This window comes from Penicillium verhagenii, assembly GCF_028828195.1.
Source record: "Penicillium verhagenii strain IBT 33310 chromosome Unknown utg000009l_segment0_segment0, whole genome shotgun sequence".
Classification (NCBI taxonomy): Eukaryota; Fungi; Ascomycota; class Eurotiomycetes; order Eurotiales; family Aspergillaceae; genus Penicillium; species Penicillium verhagenii.
The window spans coordinates 1,314,348-1,329,623 of NW_026643173.1; the positions used below are offsets into that span (position 1 = coordinate 1,314,348).

Genomic DNA, 15,276 nt, shown 5'->3' on the forward strand with positions numbered 1-15,276 from the left:
CGACCATAGGGTGTGGAGAACAGGGCTTCCCGTCCGCTCAGCCGTACTTAAGCCACACGCCGGTCAGTTAGTAGTATGGTGGGTGACCACATGCGAATCCTGACTGTTGTATGTTTTTTTTTTTTTTTTTTTCTTTCTTCAGTCGATCTCCTATTTTTCAAAGCACTGACTGGCATGTTGATAGATGTCGCTGGCGAAATTAATTCCATTGAGAATTGAACCCGAGACAAGCAAGTTAACACGGACTTTTGCCAAGAATGTCGAGGACAATCATAACAACAAAGATCCGAACCTACAAAACAACCCAGTTGACCTCCACTGATTTACGCCTGGGAAGATATTCCCTATCTTCCACCGAGGTCAGCACATGGAGATTCCCGATTTTGATCATCCTCTCCGGCTGCCTGGAGTCCCCACTACCGGTAGCCTTCAACAACAAACCATCCCATTGGCCGGGTCGATACCGAAGATGAACCGCATAATACATCCCACGCACTCCGTAGATCTCTGGGATGAGTCGTTGAATCCAGTAACGGAGATCCCCATGATACATGCTCCCTTGGGGTTGGAAGTGCTCCCGCTCAACAATATGTTCAGGCACCGGCATACTCAGATCGACAAAGCACTTCATATACTTGATATCACCGAAGTCGCTATCGGATGAGAATAGGATCTCCACCTGCGGTAGGAACACCGCCCCATCGCCGCGGACCTCCCATGTCGATACAGACGGATGGTCCGCCGTCTCTACTACTAAGCCCGGTACATACAGGCGCCGCGGCTCGGCGATCCGGGCCCGGAATGGTAGCATAGTGCCCCGGACCACGTCCTGAGTTTTCACGTCGTCGATGGGCGGATAATCCGTCAGAACGGTAGTGATGAAGAAGCTAGATCCCAGATTGCGCGCGACGTCTTGCACGAAGGCGAGCGGGTACTGGTCGAAGACGAAGCCCGGTTTGTTGGGCTGACGCTGCTCCGGCATGGCAGTGGCGGCGTCGTACCATTCTGTCATTCCGAGGACAGACATGATCGCTTGCGCACGGCTGTGGCTGCAGTATCGGCTTGTTGCTAGGAAGAGGATCTGCTCGCGCTTGAGCTCGTGGAGGTTGTCCATTCCTGTGCGATGGAGGAGGTCGAGTACTTCGTGGAAGCCCGGGTGGACTAGGGGCTTCCAGCGCTCCAATAGGTGGCCTGCTGGGGTAGTTAGATCGTTAAGCTCCCCTTTGAGTATGTCTTTTACCCTTTCGGTGAGGGAGACGAGCGTGTTGAAGGCGACGAGGGCCCCCTTGTCGCCTACTGTGAGCAGGTCGAGATTCTTGTTGCATATCCAGATGTCAGGGCGCAGGCACACTTCCTGCAGCGTCCATAGGGAGCTGAACCAGGGCAGAGTGGCCATGTCCGGTGAGAACATCCCTGTGGCCTGGAGCTGATCGTGCGCTTTCCACGGCGGGATACGTATGGAAGACTCGTCCCCATCCGCGAACTGGAGGTCCAGATATATGGAGGACATCCACTGGATGGCACTGCGCATGCCGTCCCAGGACTCCGGGGCGGACTCGGTATTCCACCAAGCGATGGCGTGCCTAGCGCTCTTGAATATGGATGCCTGGCTCGCAATCTCCGTCCGCATGGCCTGTCGCAGCTCCTCGTCAAGCTCCTCCCCGCAGCCCTCCTGTGGAATACAAACCAGATCAAACCAGATATATGGTGTATCCGTGGGAATCTGCGCCAGGATATCTGGTAGTCGCTCGACATCGAACAGTGAGTTCCGCGGGATCAGCCACGGCACGCGCGATTTCATGTTTACCCCAGGCTGATCGCGCTGCCGCCACCGGCCCCAGGTGTGACTGATGGCTGTGTAGGGGATATCGAAATCGTATTCTTCCCACAGCGAAAAGACCTCCACGGTCTTCCGCCCTTCCACATCCCACAAGTAACGCGGGAGCCCGCTGATCTCTCCCAGCCAGGGGCAGGAGTCGATACTGGAGCCGGCGCTGCAGCGAGGATCCAGCCCGGGTAGGTCGCTGCTACTCAGGACTCGTCTCCCTGCGCGCCAGACCGGGGAACTGTCTGACCGGTGAGCGAGATAACTCTGGCCATCTGGTGAGTATGGTTCTTGAGCTGGCTGTTGGGTGTGGTTTCCCGGGGAACAGGCTTCAACCGCAATGGTTCGACAAGCAGCTTCCTGCGCCAAGCCCCGTCGGAGACTCACCAGCTCGTCGCCGCTTCGGTGGTTTACGAAGTTCTCGAATTCAGCATTGAACAGCGTTGCCATGCACTTGTTGTAGATGCAGTTGAAGCGGAGTTTGTACTGGATCCCACCGGCCTGGTGGATCGTCTCACGCTCTACGTGGTTTTGTGGGTAGAAGTGAGACTCGTCGTCGTCAAAGAGGTCGTCATAATCATCGTCGTATTCTTCTTCTGCTTCGTTCACAATACATACTCGGGAACACGTCGTCCACCATTCCCAGAGAATGTTGAACGATCTTTCCTGTCCCGGGGTAAGATGTTGTCGCAGTATTTCAGCACGATCGTCATTAAACGCCGTGATGACCGTACCGTCGGGGCTTTTTACACTGTCGACTGCGCCCTGCTCTAAAGCCAGTCGATACATGATCGAGAAACACCTGCTATATCTGTCTCCCATGCCCAAGTCCTCGCCGTAGACCACCCGCATCAACGTGGCGAGTGGGTATCCCTTGTCCCTCTCGGTGCTGCGCACGGGCACCCAGTCATCGGGGCTCATTCTGCTATGTTGGATTTTCTGTCCAATGTAAGGGTAAATAATAGCAAGATGATGCAAAAGTGGCGGTATTTGTTATTCGTAGAGATGAGCGACTAGGTTGGAAGCGGGGTTTTATATTAGAAAAATAAGCGAACATTGGCACACTGTTCGCTATTGGCTGTGCTTCTACTAGTACGAGATCCGATTTATTGATGTTGATGGAACGTATATAAGAAAAGAAAAAAAAAGCTAACCTTTTCTCAGTTGCACTCCAGACATCAAACCAATAACTACCGCCTCACCAACCGCTCCAAACAATCCCTCCCCTCCTGATGCCGCGCATGATACGTCGCAATAAGGCTAACTTTCACCGTCTCAGCCCCATGCCTCTTCTCCCCAAAAAGAATTGCCGGCTGGTCTACCAGATAGTCAGCGATTTTAGATTCCGTGCTCGTTTGCCTTCCAAAAGACGTGTAGCGCACGATATGCATCGTCATGACAATGTACAGCTGGTAGCAGGTCCACGCGTACTGGACCAGAGGCGGCATCCAGAGAGTCGAGGCCAGCAATCCTAGCGGAAATAGAGCGGCGAAAAGCGCTATAATGCATAGCTGGAGAACTTCCCGGGCTCGGTTCCGAACTGGGTGGCCGTAGTGTCGGAAGAACTGTTGTACGAGGGCTGGTAAAGCTGTGAAGATCATGAGGTCGCCGCCTTGGGACTGGGAGAAGTGCATAATAAAATCACGAGGCGATTCGCCTTCGGTAGTCGGCGTGGTTGAAGGCGATGAGATGGAGGAGGAAATAGGGACGAGGGGTTCGCGGTCGAGGGCGAAGAAGGCGCTCAAGAGGCGGAGGAGCAGTGGGGCTAGCCAGATGAGACACCAGAGTGATCGGCCGATGGCGTAGATGACGGCAAAGAGAATGATGCCGGACAACTCGGCGATCAATATGCTTATATAAATATGCGGGCCTGGTCGGCCGCAGTTCTCGCGCACAAACGGCATCTGCGAGGCTCTATCTTCAGCCGTTGCTGGAGTGAAGATGAGGTGATAGACGGCGACTTTTGCTCGTAAGAGGATCCGGGAATTGTCAGTGGGTGGGGGAAGGATGCCTTTCTCGATGGCATCGCTCGTGGCTGAAGGGGATAGTCCTGCTAGCGATGCAGCCTTTTCGGTGGGCAGAGGCATGTACTGAAGAGCTCGTGCCCACATACAATTACGGGCTGCGCGGGGCTCGGAGCTAGCAGCACCGGGAATGGTGTAGGTCCAGTCTGTTTGTTCAAAAAACGAAGTGCCCAGCATGTGGCCTTCGTGGGCGCCCTTCAATAGGCCTCGGGTGTTCGCGATATCGAAGGTGCCCAGAGCGGCTTTGTGCAATGGACCCCCCATGGGCATCAGAAGAGCCAGAGTTGGAATGGATCGGAATGTGAGGTAGGAAAATGATCGCTGGGGCCATAATAATGACGAAAACCAGATGTCGGTGGCTGCCTCTGCTCCGATATAGCCAAGCACCGCACCAAAAGCGCCAAAAACCCCGCCTTGGTCGGACATGTCGCCAAGCGGGGTGATTTCTGGTAGCAAAGGGTTGTGGCTAGATCAAACTCACCCCTTTTTCCCAGATGGCCGGATCTATCATGGTAATTATTATATCTGATGATATGGCCGAGTTTTCAATTGATCGGAGAGTCCTGCTGAGCTGGTTAGTTGGTAAGCGGGTCAGCGTTGTCAGGCTGATCTAGGCTTACATGGGATTTACGATTGAGCCGCAAGATCAGCTTGTCAACCTTGGGAAAATCCAGTCGGCCAAGGGTCTTTCCATGATGGCTACCATGACTTGGAATTTTTCATGTAGAATTCGTTTTTCGGCATATAATGCCCCTTGAATCGGTGACTTGACAGTAAAATAATCAACATCATGGGTGTCGCCTGCCGGTTTCAAGCTTGCCCAGCCGCCCAAGAGCTTGCCAAGGCGGGACTAGCTCTACCTACCAGCTGATTATTGTGGCAGGACTCAGGAACCAATTGAATGTCGCTTAATGCACCTCGTCCGTCAAAGCGTCCAATAAAATAACACTGACATTCCAATATACGAGATTCGAGAATATGGCTGGGCTGACTTCAACTATTCAAACAAATCAAACATAATTAAGGCAACGGCATGAGCTGCCTGAATGAGGGGCTGGGACTTTAATATGTCAAGACTCAAGACATAAACTCATGATTACCATCACCGTCTCCGACGTGCTTCTGCCGATGTGTGGACGATGGCAACTTCAAACTCCTTTCACGGCGAGAATTCGGGGATACAAGTTGGGCAGAACTACGGCAATATCACTTTCTGTATGAAACATTCAAATGTTGAAACGGAGAACCTACTATCATCGATTTTTGACTATGCGGGCTTACACATAACAATTTGATTAATAGCGTCGCCCACTTTGAACAATAAGTATCCCTACCTGTCGAACTTCCACTTGTTGGACTATCAGAATTCTTTCTTTCGCGTGGCAGAAAGACATCCAGAAACCTGCTTGTGGCTTACTGATGATCCCATTTTCAACCAATGGCGAAAGGGCACTGGCGAGAATTATCTCTGGACGTATGGCCACCCAGGTACTGGGAAGTCTGTCCTTGCAAAATACGTGTTTCAAGTTTTGACAGACGGGCACCGAAAAAGGGACTTGTCCAAACGCTCAAATGGTACAGCTCCAGAATCTTTGGCATGCTATTTTTTTTGTTTCGAGGACGACGATCGAGCCAAGTCTCCTAGGCACCTGGTTGCTTCGATTATTCACCAGCTACTCCGTCAGGATCCTTCACTAGCAAAAGAACTGGACGAGACATACCCAAATATCACTCCTAGAGAGACCGAATCATTGTGGACTCTTTGGGATATTCTGTCACTTATCTTGAAGGCATTGGGCCCTCGTCGTCTATTTATTGTGATTGATGCACTAGACGAAATGGACAAGACTTTACGAAAAGCCTTTTTGCAACGGCTCCGCCAAGTGGTTCATCCCGATATGCATAATGTTCGGATCTTTGTTACTAGTCGGAAGGAGACTGATCTGGAAAGTATTTTTGTCACCTGGGATATTACATCTCTTGGAATGGGAGACTCAAGAGAGAATCACAATGATCTGTCTTCTTTTCTCAAGGACACCATTCGAGACTATGCCAAAGAGAACAATTTCAACAAAAAGACTGTCAGCTTGATCTACCGTGAGATATTTTCTCGCGCTGATGGGATGTTCATGTGGGCTGTTCTTGCTTGGAACAACTTCACTGATGGGGTGGGCCTCTGGACAGACGAAATGATCTCGGAAAGAATCGCGGATATGCAGAGGCTTCCACCCGGGATGGAACACCTCTATCACCACTTACTTCTTACTGTTGACGAAAGATTGCGACCGGAATTAATGCACCTTCTACAGTGGATCGTTGCAGCACGAAGGCCGCTCAGTACCATGGAGATATCTATTGCTCTAGCATTGGTAGGGAGGCCTCAAAGTTCAGCAGATATCAAGAAGAGGCTCTCGATTGCAGCTTTCTTGAAACGTACTTGCCCAAACTTACTTCAGGTTGACGACAAGGGGATTGTGACCATAGTCCACCAGTCGTTCAAAGACTTTTTGCTGGGGGTTCGCGAGGTCAAGGGCGAGCCAAACATATTCTTTTTGGATTTGAAACCCATCAATCTTCAAATAGCAAAGGATTGCATGCTTTACATGGGTCTTAGTGACATCTCTCTTGTGAAAGATGGCCCATGGGTGGTGGAAAAGCTAGAAGTGCCGCACGAAGCCTCCGCCGCAGACGATCGCCGAGCGCGCCGTGCACATGCCCGTCGTGCGCGTGCGCGTCTAGAAAGATTTCTGGAACAATACCCATTCATTGACTATGCTGCCAATGGGTGGGCATTCCACCTTAAAGGACTAGATGATGATTACGAGTTTTATCCATTGTTCAAGCGGGTCGTCGCCCAAAGCAGGAATTTTCAGGTGCTCAACAATTTACCAAATGAGTTCACACCGGCCGACATCAAAAGACCACCAATCTGGGTGGCATTTAAGTACGGGTTATTGAATCTTATGAAGCATTTAGTTGAAGATGGACACGATATCAATGAGCCTCTCGATGGCTGTCATATCATTCATATGCTTGGTTTCAACGATGTGCTGATACACTCATGGCGGATTTGGTGGGAGGTTTGTTATCTGAAAGAAGCAAAGCTCGCCGAGAGAATGAAAGTGCTTGAACAATTGCTCTCTATGGGGTTAGATATCAATGGCCGAAACTCAAGTGGAACTACCGTTCTTTCAAGTCTAGTTGTGGAAGCCAACTACGGAAGAGCCACCAAATATTGCTCTAGTATGGGAATCGAAGCGAACTCTCCAGATGAAGCATTGACAAGTAGCGTGAGAATGTGGTTGAGTATACCTCGCGTGGATATCAACGCAAAGAATCGATGGGGCGCAACTGCACTCCACGAGGCCGCACGCCACATCGCTCCCATTGCCAAGGCTTTTATAGAGATCCTCATATCCCAACCTGATATCGATCTCAATCCCGAAGACGAGCTAGGGCGCACACCACTAAATGTGGCAATTCATTGGGGAAAGCAAGAGACAACGCTCCTGCTCATGACGATCCCTGGTGTAATAATCGATTCTTCCTTGACAATACAGGGCGAGAGCCCCCTCATCAACGCCGCCCGTCAAGGCTGGCCAGAACTTGTGTTGTCAATGCTCCGTCGTTTGACGAGCGATGAAATCGAAAAACACTTAGATCTTCACAAGCGGAACATACTGCATTGGACGATTACGGCTGGGATGATAGATGCTTCATTTCTGGCGATTCGTAAGAATCCGACAATAGTTTCGGCCACCGATACGCGAGGTATCACACCCCTTCACCTCGCAGCTCAGGCTGGCCAGGACCAAATAGCCAAGGCCCTTTTGGTATATGGCGCCAGCCCAACACATCAGACCCGATTCGGCGAAACTCCCCTCCACATGGCGGCTGCGGAGGGACACATGAGAGTCCTCAAAAGATTGATAAAAAAGCTCCCGATGCCTTCGGAAATTAATAGGAAAGATATCATGGGCTGGACAGTCACCCATCGCGCTGTTATCTCGGGCAACGAAGATCTTCAGAGGTTTCTTGTTTCGCTGCCAGAAGTAGATCTCAAAAAACCCGACCGTCACGGGCGTACGCCTATCGCCTTCGCTGCCTCTCTCGCTTCATTCAACACGTTAGAAATATTCCTTCAATCCCGACCTAACGACATTAACTTCATCGACGAATTCGGTAACACCCTGCTTCATTTAGCGGCTAAAGGGAACAACGAGTCCACAATTCCATTCCTTCTCGCTGCGATAGGACGCAAAGGAAATAGATTCAATGACTGGGGACAGACTGCCCTCGACTTACTTCCCATGGAATCTCCTCTGCGAGCGAAGCTTATATTATCCGGCCTAGTTCACTCAGCGGACTTCTTCAACAGGAAGCCGCACTGTTGTTTTGGTGACATACGTCCAAAGACACCCAAGGTTCACTATGATTGGATGATAACAAAACAACAACTGGTAGAATATCCGCCGAGCCCGCCGATCTATCATCCTGCCGCCAATTTTGAAAGTGCTAAGTAGATCCACTAGGTGGGGAATCACTGATAATGTAAGGTCGTGTAATATTTTTTGGCTTGGATTGCGACAGGAGTCATAGTGATTCTCTTTTCCTGATTCTTTCCCCGCATTGTTGAATAATAAAAGTGGCGTGATGTTCGTGGTTTTTTTGTTGTTAGTCCGACTAGTCCGAGCCTTAGTCCGAGTCTAGATTTTTTACTCCGACAAGCACTCACTGCTTCAAAGGCTGGGCGTTCCAGCCTGCTCGTTTGCACCGTGCTCCGTATTCGCCCGTTATCTCAAAAGAGCGAAACATAAGCAGAAAAGGGAAAGGTGGGGAGATTTAACAGAGAGAAAAGGAGATGAAATAATGGGGTTTGATTGGGGTAACAAGTCACGACTACCCAACCTTAGCAGTGCACCCTGAGTTAGGTTCAGTTGCGTTACTCCATGTTTTTGCCTTGAATTTCTATATCAACCCTCGATTCCAGAAAGTTTCCTAATTTCCCGTCCCTCTTCCGCCTCTGTGATTCAAATTATACAGCATTCAAAATGACGGTCCAGGACCAGGAGGCTTCCGAAGAAGAACAAATTGCTTTTCAAGACGAGCGCAGGACTGAATACCGAATGGACGGAGGACTTCAAGCCTGGTTACAGGTTCTAGGCAGTTGGATTCTCTTCGCGAATACCTGGTACGTGGTTCCCGTCCTCCAGAAATCTGGAATTTTGGACTGCTAGACCTGCTGATAGACAGCAAATCCTGATGCTGTGTATAGGGGTCTAACAAACTCCTTTGGAGTTTTCGAGACATTCTACACCGAAAACCTACTGGCAACATCGTCAGCTTCGGCTATCTCATGGATCGGTTCCATCCAACTTTTCCTCACGATGCTCGTCGGAGTCTTTGCGGGTTGGTTCCTCGATGCCGGGTATCTACAGGCCTTGCTCATCACTGGTACCTTCCTCGAAGTCTTCGGGATATTCATGACCTCTCTCTGCACTACGTACTGGCAGGTTCTGTTGGCGCAAGGAATCTGCGTTGGCCTGGGCAGTGGTCTGTTGGGGTTGACTTCTGTGGCTGTGATTCCGTTGTATTTCTCGAAGAGAAGGATGGTTGCCCTAGGAATCGCAGCTACAGGAAGCAGTCTGGGTCAGTTAGAATTTCATAAATCCCATGACTGCGGTCAGCTAACTCGGACAACAGCGGGAATTATATACCCTATCATGATGCGGAGACTCTTTGTGAGTAAGGGCTTCCCATGGGCGGTGCGTGCATTGGCCTTTCTCATGCTCGGATGTCTGGCCATTTGTTGTGCTATTATGAGGCTTCGTCCACGTCCTCGGAAATCCGCTTCACTGGTCGATCTCAGACATTTTCGCGATCCATCATATATGGCTTTTGTTGCAGGTGAGTCAGTGTCATCTATGCATATCCTTATGAACTTGCCAGTGGGAAGTCTATCGGACCCGTTAACAATGTAACCCTCAAATAGCATTCACATTAATGATGGCATCCGTCTATGTGCCTTTTTTCTATATCCAAAAATACGCCCTGCAACTCAATATCGAAGATGATATGGCTTTCTATCTCTTGAGCATGATGAATGCTACGAGTCTGATTGGACGCATTGGACCGAATTTGCTTGCAGATTAGTGAGAATCCCTCCTTCACCACGACTTATTCACGCTCTCTTTTTCAGCTAACCCCTTTTTTTTCTTTGCTCGGTAGTATTGGTGGTTTAAATGTCATGGCTCCAGCTTGCTTTTTCTCGGCGATCGTCCTATTTTTCTGGCGATTCACTCTCGATTTACCCGGGTTGATTACGATAGCTCTATTATATGGCCTAATCTCCGGTGGTATGGTGTCTCTTCCAGCAGCCATAATCGCAAATCTCAGCAGTGACCCGTCGGAAATGGGGGCACGCATAGGTTTGGCTTATACGATAGCTGCATTTGGTGCATTGATTGGGAATCCTATTGCTGGTGCTTGTCTGCGCCCGTCCGGAGCATCTACCTCCGATGTTCAACGAGAGTATCAGGGAACCTGGATCTTTGCGGGGGCTTTTATGTTACTCTCGACTGCCTGTGTGATTTTTACTAGGTATCTCAAGTCTATCACGTCTAAAGAGAATCGAATCTAGTATTTTAGGAGAAGATACGTGGAATAAATTCAATGAATTACTCTTCATATATGATAGCAAATACCCTGTGCTCTGAATTTACGGCTGGATCTCTCTCATTCCCAATATTTCCGTTTTTCGCCTGCCATTCACCGTAGTCCGATAGCCTTCAATACACTATCCGTCATGTCCAGCAAGCTTTCTTCTCCAAGTTTGCGACCGACCAGTTGCAGACTTACCGGTATTCCGTGCACCGACTCGGCGGAATCTGTGTCTGTTAATATTCAAACACATCAAAACTTTAGATAAGGAAAAACTAACAGTCATTCTGAACCTTTGCATCCCAAGGATTTAATGACTGATAATCGGGATAAGGTGCATCAACAGTCTTGTCGGCATTCAGACCACAGGGGAACGAAACAGCAGGATAATCGAGCAAGTTCCACACACACGAATATCCAACGTAAGTAAACTTCCCGTTTTCAACGCTGCTGTATGGCGTTGTAGGGCCTGTAAAACCTCGTTAACACTTATCTGGGAAAGTTGTATCAAATAGACACACATACATAGAATAGCATCAATTCCCGCGTTGTTCCACCGATCAAGGTACGATTTGCAGACATTGTTACGACTGACGTGTGTTTGCCATAGGTCGTACACGCTTATCCCCTGCGCTTCTTCATAAAGCTTCATTTCCGGCCGGAAAGGCTCGCCTGTTGGCTCTAGGAGATCTCGTAAAGACTTTCCCCCATCCGCAAAGAACAAAACCTCAAGTATTTTCAGTATCTCTGTGTGTCCGGTCGGTTCCCAGGTAAAAATCTCGTGTCCAGCTACCGTCAGCTTCTCGACCGTTTCCCTGAGCGCCCGAGAAACAGGAGGCGTGGGTCTAACAACTCCATCATCCCAGAGAACAGCAATCCTTAGAGATTTCTTTGTCTCCACGGAACGCCATGGAATTGGCAGACACTTTGGGTCACGGATCCAGGGCTGCTGGGCGATAATCGTACTGGCCCAGAGAACGATCTCCTCCAGGGTCTTAGCCATCGGTCCGCAGACCCCGTTCACGGACTCTTGGCCCTCAAGGCAAGCGCGTGCTCCGAAGTTTGGGAAGCGTCCGTATGAGGGACGGATGGTGAAGAGGCCAGTGCAGGCGGCAGGCATGCGGAGAGAACCCCCTAGTAGCACAGTCAGTTAGGTTTTTTGGGATATCAGTTTGGACTTGAGGTATACCAATATCGCTCCCGACACCAATACGACTGCCACCAAACGCTATCAAGGCAGCTTCTCCACCGCTGGAACCGCCAGTAGTAAGGTTACGGTTCAAGGGGTTCACTGTTCGACCGAAAAGGTTGTTCACAGTCTCTGGAATCATCATAGCAGTTGGCACGTTGGACTTGCAGTACAGCACCGCACCGGCTTCAATAAGAAAATCGATGAGCGTGCTGTTGTAAGTAGCAGGCTTGTTAACAAGGGATGTAAAGCCGATTGTCGTATCATAACCGACAACATTGAAATTATCCTTAATAGATATGGGCAGCCCGTGAAAGGGGCCCTTGGTCTTTCCGGTTCGTTGGAGGTATGCATCGAGCTCGTTGGCCTGTTCGATGGCGCTCTCAAAGAATATTTCCGATAAACAATTTGTCTGTAGAGTGTCAGTTGTTGTGCTCTGACTTTGAATTGAAAACTTCCGGTAAGAAAATGGACATACCAATTGTTGAGCAACGGCTGCAGTCTTGCAGAAAGCGTTCGTCACCTCCACTGATGTCCACGAGCCAGATGATATGTGAGATAGGATCGTCGAAGCTGGAGTCGAGGTTATCTCCAATTCAAATTCAGTGAAGAATCCAGATTCGTGAGGGAAAGTGGTCACATCCAGCTGATCTTCGGGAGGGGAAATTGCAGAAGGAATCACCCATTCGGATGGGATGGAGTCTTGCAACGCCTGGCGCTTTGCAGCAGCAATTAATTCCCACGACATGATGATAAAGCTCGGAATATCGAAAGTGACAGCGTGAACAGAATACCAACCTATGTCAGCGGGGCATGGTGCACCTTTTTGTATTTCCCTTCAATACGTACTAGTAGTATTCTTCAAGCTGCAGGACCTCACGTCGGAATATTCCGTTCTCATATTGGAATTTCCATTGGCTATGGAAACTGAGGAAATGGCGTGATAAGCTCGTCGGGAAACTCTGACGCGTCACAATTCAGCAACACTAACCTGGTGAGATTACCAGAAATCGCTAGAACTAAGAAATTAGTGGAACAGATAGCGTGTCTTCCTCCAAGGCTGATAGTTTCAAGGCCCCGAACTCCTTTTTGTTCCAAACAACTTCATAATGAGCAGCGCGCTCAAGGCTGCTGCATGTGTATGTGAATTACTACGAGTCGCTTTGAAAGAAATATACAATATTCAAGAATGGTCATTATGTCTTTTTTTTATCTTTTGAGACTTCTATGGTTAAATTATCCCCAGATCACCGTCCTACGTTCCCTTAAGGAAAAAGCCCAATTTTTCTCAAGTGCTTACATTGTAGATCAATGTTACAAGTTCGATGTTAATTCCAAGGCTAAATTAAATACAGGTGAGAAGCAGGTAGCCTGACATATATCTGTGTCATATCTCCATCCTGATTATATGGAAAATTCCGAGGTAGCTTCTTAGGTAGATTCTATAAGTAATAACGGAACCTTGGGTTTTCCCAGTCAGTTTCATCCTTATCGGGTGCGACATCCTCTCCGGTATCAATGGTTGTGCGGGACTCAGGGTCTATCTTCGTAGTTTGTTGGGAGTCACGATGCTGGTTTTTGAAGTAATATAACTGACGTAGAAGAAGAATGGCAACAAAGGCAATGCCCAGTGAGGTCATAATCCCAATCCATGCACTCTGCGGATAGTTAGGCTTCGGTGATTAGATGGAAGGAGGGGATAAAGAGAACACGTACCTTGTAGCCAGGCGCCTCATCAGCGAAGAAGAGAAATGGTCCAGTGATATTACCAGCACAGTTCCCAATAAACATCACAGCAGTGACTGTAGTCCTCTTGGTGTATCCCGCCACGTTCGAAGCAATTATACCCAAAACAATGGGAACTCCAGCCGAGTATGCAGGAAAGAGCCACATTCCAGCCAACCGAGCAACCTTCTTGCTGGGGTCGATTTGAGAGACCATTAAACTTCCCGCAAGACTTATGAGGGATAAGACGGCTATGGTCAGACAGCGTGATTTGCGGACTTTGGAAGTGACTATCGTGGCCAAGACTACCCAGATGAAGGTGAACACAGATATGGGCAACGAAACAAGAAGAGTATCGAATGTTGAGTATCCAAACCCGGCAATAACTATAGCCCCGAACTACAGAACGGTGATTAGCAAGGTTTCATAAATTGCAGCAGAGTTGTCCCTACACTTGTGAGGCCTCCATTAGGAATAGAAGAGCCCATGGCATACACGAAGAGAAGCCAGGTTTGAGGATCCATCAATGCTTCGATACATTGGCCTTTTGACCATTTGTATGAAACCGTAGTATGTGTCTCTCGCTGAGCACGTTGGTGAATAAATTCTCCTTCCTCTTTAGAAAGAAAACGAGCGTTTCGCGGGCCATCTGGTAGGGAGATCAAGATGAAAAGCCCATATGCAAAGGTGACGATTCCAAATATAATGAATATCCACTGTGCAGTAGTTGGTCAGCTCCAAGAAACACGTTGAAATTTATTTTCAAATCCAGTAGAACGTACCCTCCATGGCTCAACTGAGTTGTTGATATGGCCGATACCATACGTTAACAAGCCCCCAAAAATAGTGGAGATACTGTTTCCTGCAAACCAGATTCCATGTCGCGATGCATGCTCAGATCGTTTGTACCAGAGACCAGTGATCAAGGATAGACCAGGACTGATAGTACTTTCAAACGCACCGAGTATAACTCGAACGGCCATGAGACCTGCAAAGTTGGATGTTGCTCCATGGCAGGCTAGAACTACTGCCCAAATGAGGCTGCTCCACAAGTTAACATTGAGTCTTCAGTTTGGGGTCGCGAAGAGAGTATGTCATCACACGTACAAGGAAACAGAGAGGAACTTTCCGATTGGAAACTTGACGAAGCATAAGGATACTGGGTAGGACGCCACTAAGAATCCAAAGTAAAATGCACTGGAGGTCCATGAGTACTGATCGCCAACGAGATTCTGTTTCACAGGTGTTAGTCAGTATTTTCTCATCTGCATGGTCAGAAAGGGGGGTATGTCTAGATACCAGTGATTCCCGAATTCCAAAAATGGCAGTATTTCCAAGTGCAGTCTTGTCGAGATATTGGAGCATATATGCAGTGAACATGACGGGAAGCAAACTAAAATAAAAGGTGTTAACCGGAAATCCTTTCGATAGGTACTAATAATGGGTAACGCCTCATACTGCCAATCAATTTTGCGCATCAAAGCCTTTTCCTCAGTATAATCAAGAACCAAAGCGACTTGTGGTTCAAAAAAGTCCTTATTCTCTTCCATTTGAGTGTTCATGCTTAGATCAGCCTTCTGATCATCCATATTGTGTTTCAATTGAACCCGAGGTGGGTAAAAGGAGTACAACAAAATATGCAGGCATTGATTTCCTAGGGGCTTTGTTCTTAAGATATTGGGTATGCTGCATCATGCATGGTCTACTAATCTAGATAGAAGGCGCGATTACTCCAGCGATTGACGATAAAAGTCTTGGCAGTTGGTATCTCGCTTCTGATTGGCGGTCGGAAAAGTCGTCCAATGAAAAGTCTTAAGTGGAGATAAGATAGTGGATAATGTGGGTCTGGCATA

General features: G+C 48.7%; 6 protein-coding genes across 6 annotated transcripts; 2 read left to right on the forward strand and 4 right to left on the reverse strand.

Annotated features, from left to right (window-relative positions):
- Positions 1-292: 292 nt before the first annotated feature.
- Positions 293-2,746, reverse strand: N7466_009541 (Heterokaryon incompatibility; the record flags this gene model as incomplete). The annotated part of the gene is made up of 1 exon (XM_057168930.1): positions 293-2,746. The coding sequence occupies one exon, from the start codon at positions 2,744-2,746 to the stop codon at positions 293-295; it is 2,454 nt and encodes an 817-aa protein (XP_057017636.1).
- Positions 2,747-3,015: 269 nt separating this feature from the next.
- On the reverse strand, positions 3,016-4,275 carry N7466_009542 (uncharacterized protein; the record flags this gene model as incomplete). Its single annotated transcript, XM_057168931.1, has 1 exon — positions 3,016-4,275. The coding sequence occupies one exon, from the start codon at positions 4,273-4,275 to the stop codon at positions 3,016-3,018; it is 1,260 nt and encodes a 419-aa protein (XP_057017637.1).
- Positions 4,276-4,988: 713 nt separating this feature from the next.
- On the forward strand, positions 4,989-8,372 carry N7466_009543 (uncharacterized protein; the record flags this gene model as incomplete). Its single annotated transcript, XM_057168932.1, has 2 exons — positions 4,989-5,064; positions 5,152-8,372. 2 exons carry the CDS (start codon positions 4,989-4,991, stop codon positions 8,370-8,372), a joined length of 3,297 nt encoding a protein of 1,098 aa, XP_057017638.1.
- A 528-nt stretch (positions 8,373-8,900) lies between these two features.
- N7466_009544 (MFS general substrate transporter) lies at positions 8,901-10,002 on the forward strand (the record flags this gene model as incomplete). The annotated part of the gene is made up of 4 exons (XM_057168933.1): positions 8,901-9,040; positions 9,125-9,498; positions 9,553-9,594; positions 9,842-10,002. The coding sequence occupies 4 exons, from the start codon at positions 8,901-8,903 to the stop codon at positions 10,000-10,002; spliced, it is 717 nt and encodes a 238-aa protein (XP_057017639.1).
- A 615-nt stretch (positions 10,003-10,617) lies between these two features.
- N7466_009545 (amidase) lies at positions 10,618-12,446 on the reverse strand (the record flags this gene model as incomplete). Its single annotated transcript, XM_057168934.1, has 5 exons — positions 10,618-10,742; positions 10,790-10,978; positions 11,035-11,643; positions 11,699-12,110; positions 12,177-12,446. The coding sequence occupies 5 exons, from the start codon at positions 12,444-12,446 to the stop codon at positions 10,618-10,620; spliced, it is 1,605 nt and encodes a 534-aa protein (XP_057017640.1).
- Positions 12,447-13,140: 694 nt separating this feature from the next.
- On the reverse strand, positions 13,141-15,012 carry N7466_009546 (uncharacterized protein; the record flags this gene model as incomplete). The annotated part of the gene is made up of 7 exons (XM_057168935.1): positions 13,141-13,356; positions 13,415-13,822; positions 13,876-14,139; positions 14,206-14,464; positions 14,531-14,655; positions 14,723-14,816; positions 14,882-15,012. 7 exons carry the CDS (start codon positions 15,010-15,012, stop codon positions 13,141-13,143), a joined length of 1,497 nt encoding a protein of 498 aa, XP_057017641.1.
- Positions 15,013-15,276: the final 264 nt, after the last annotated feature.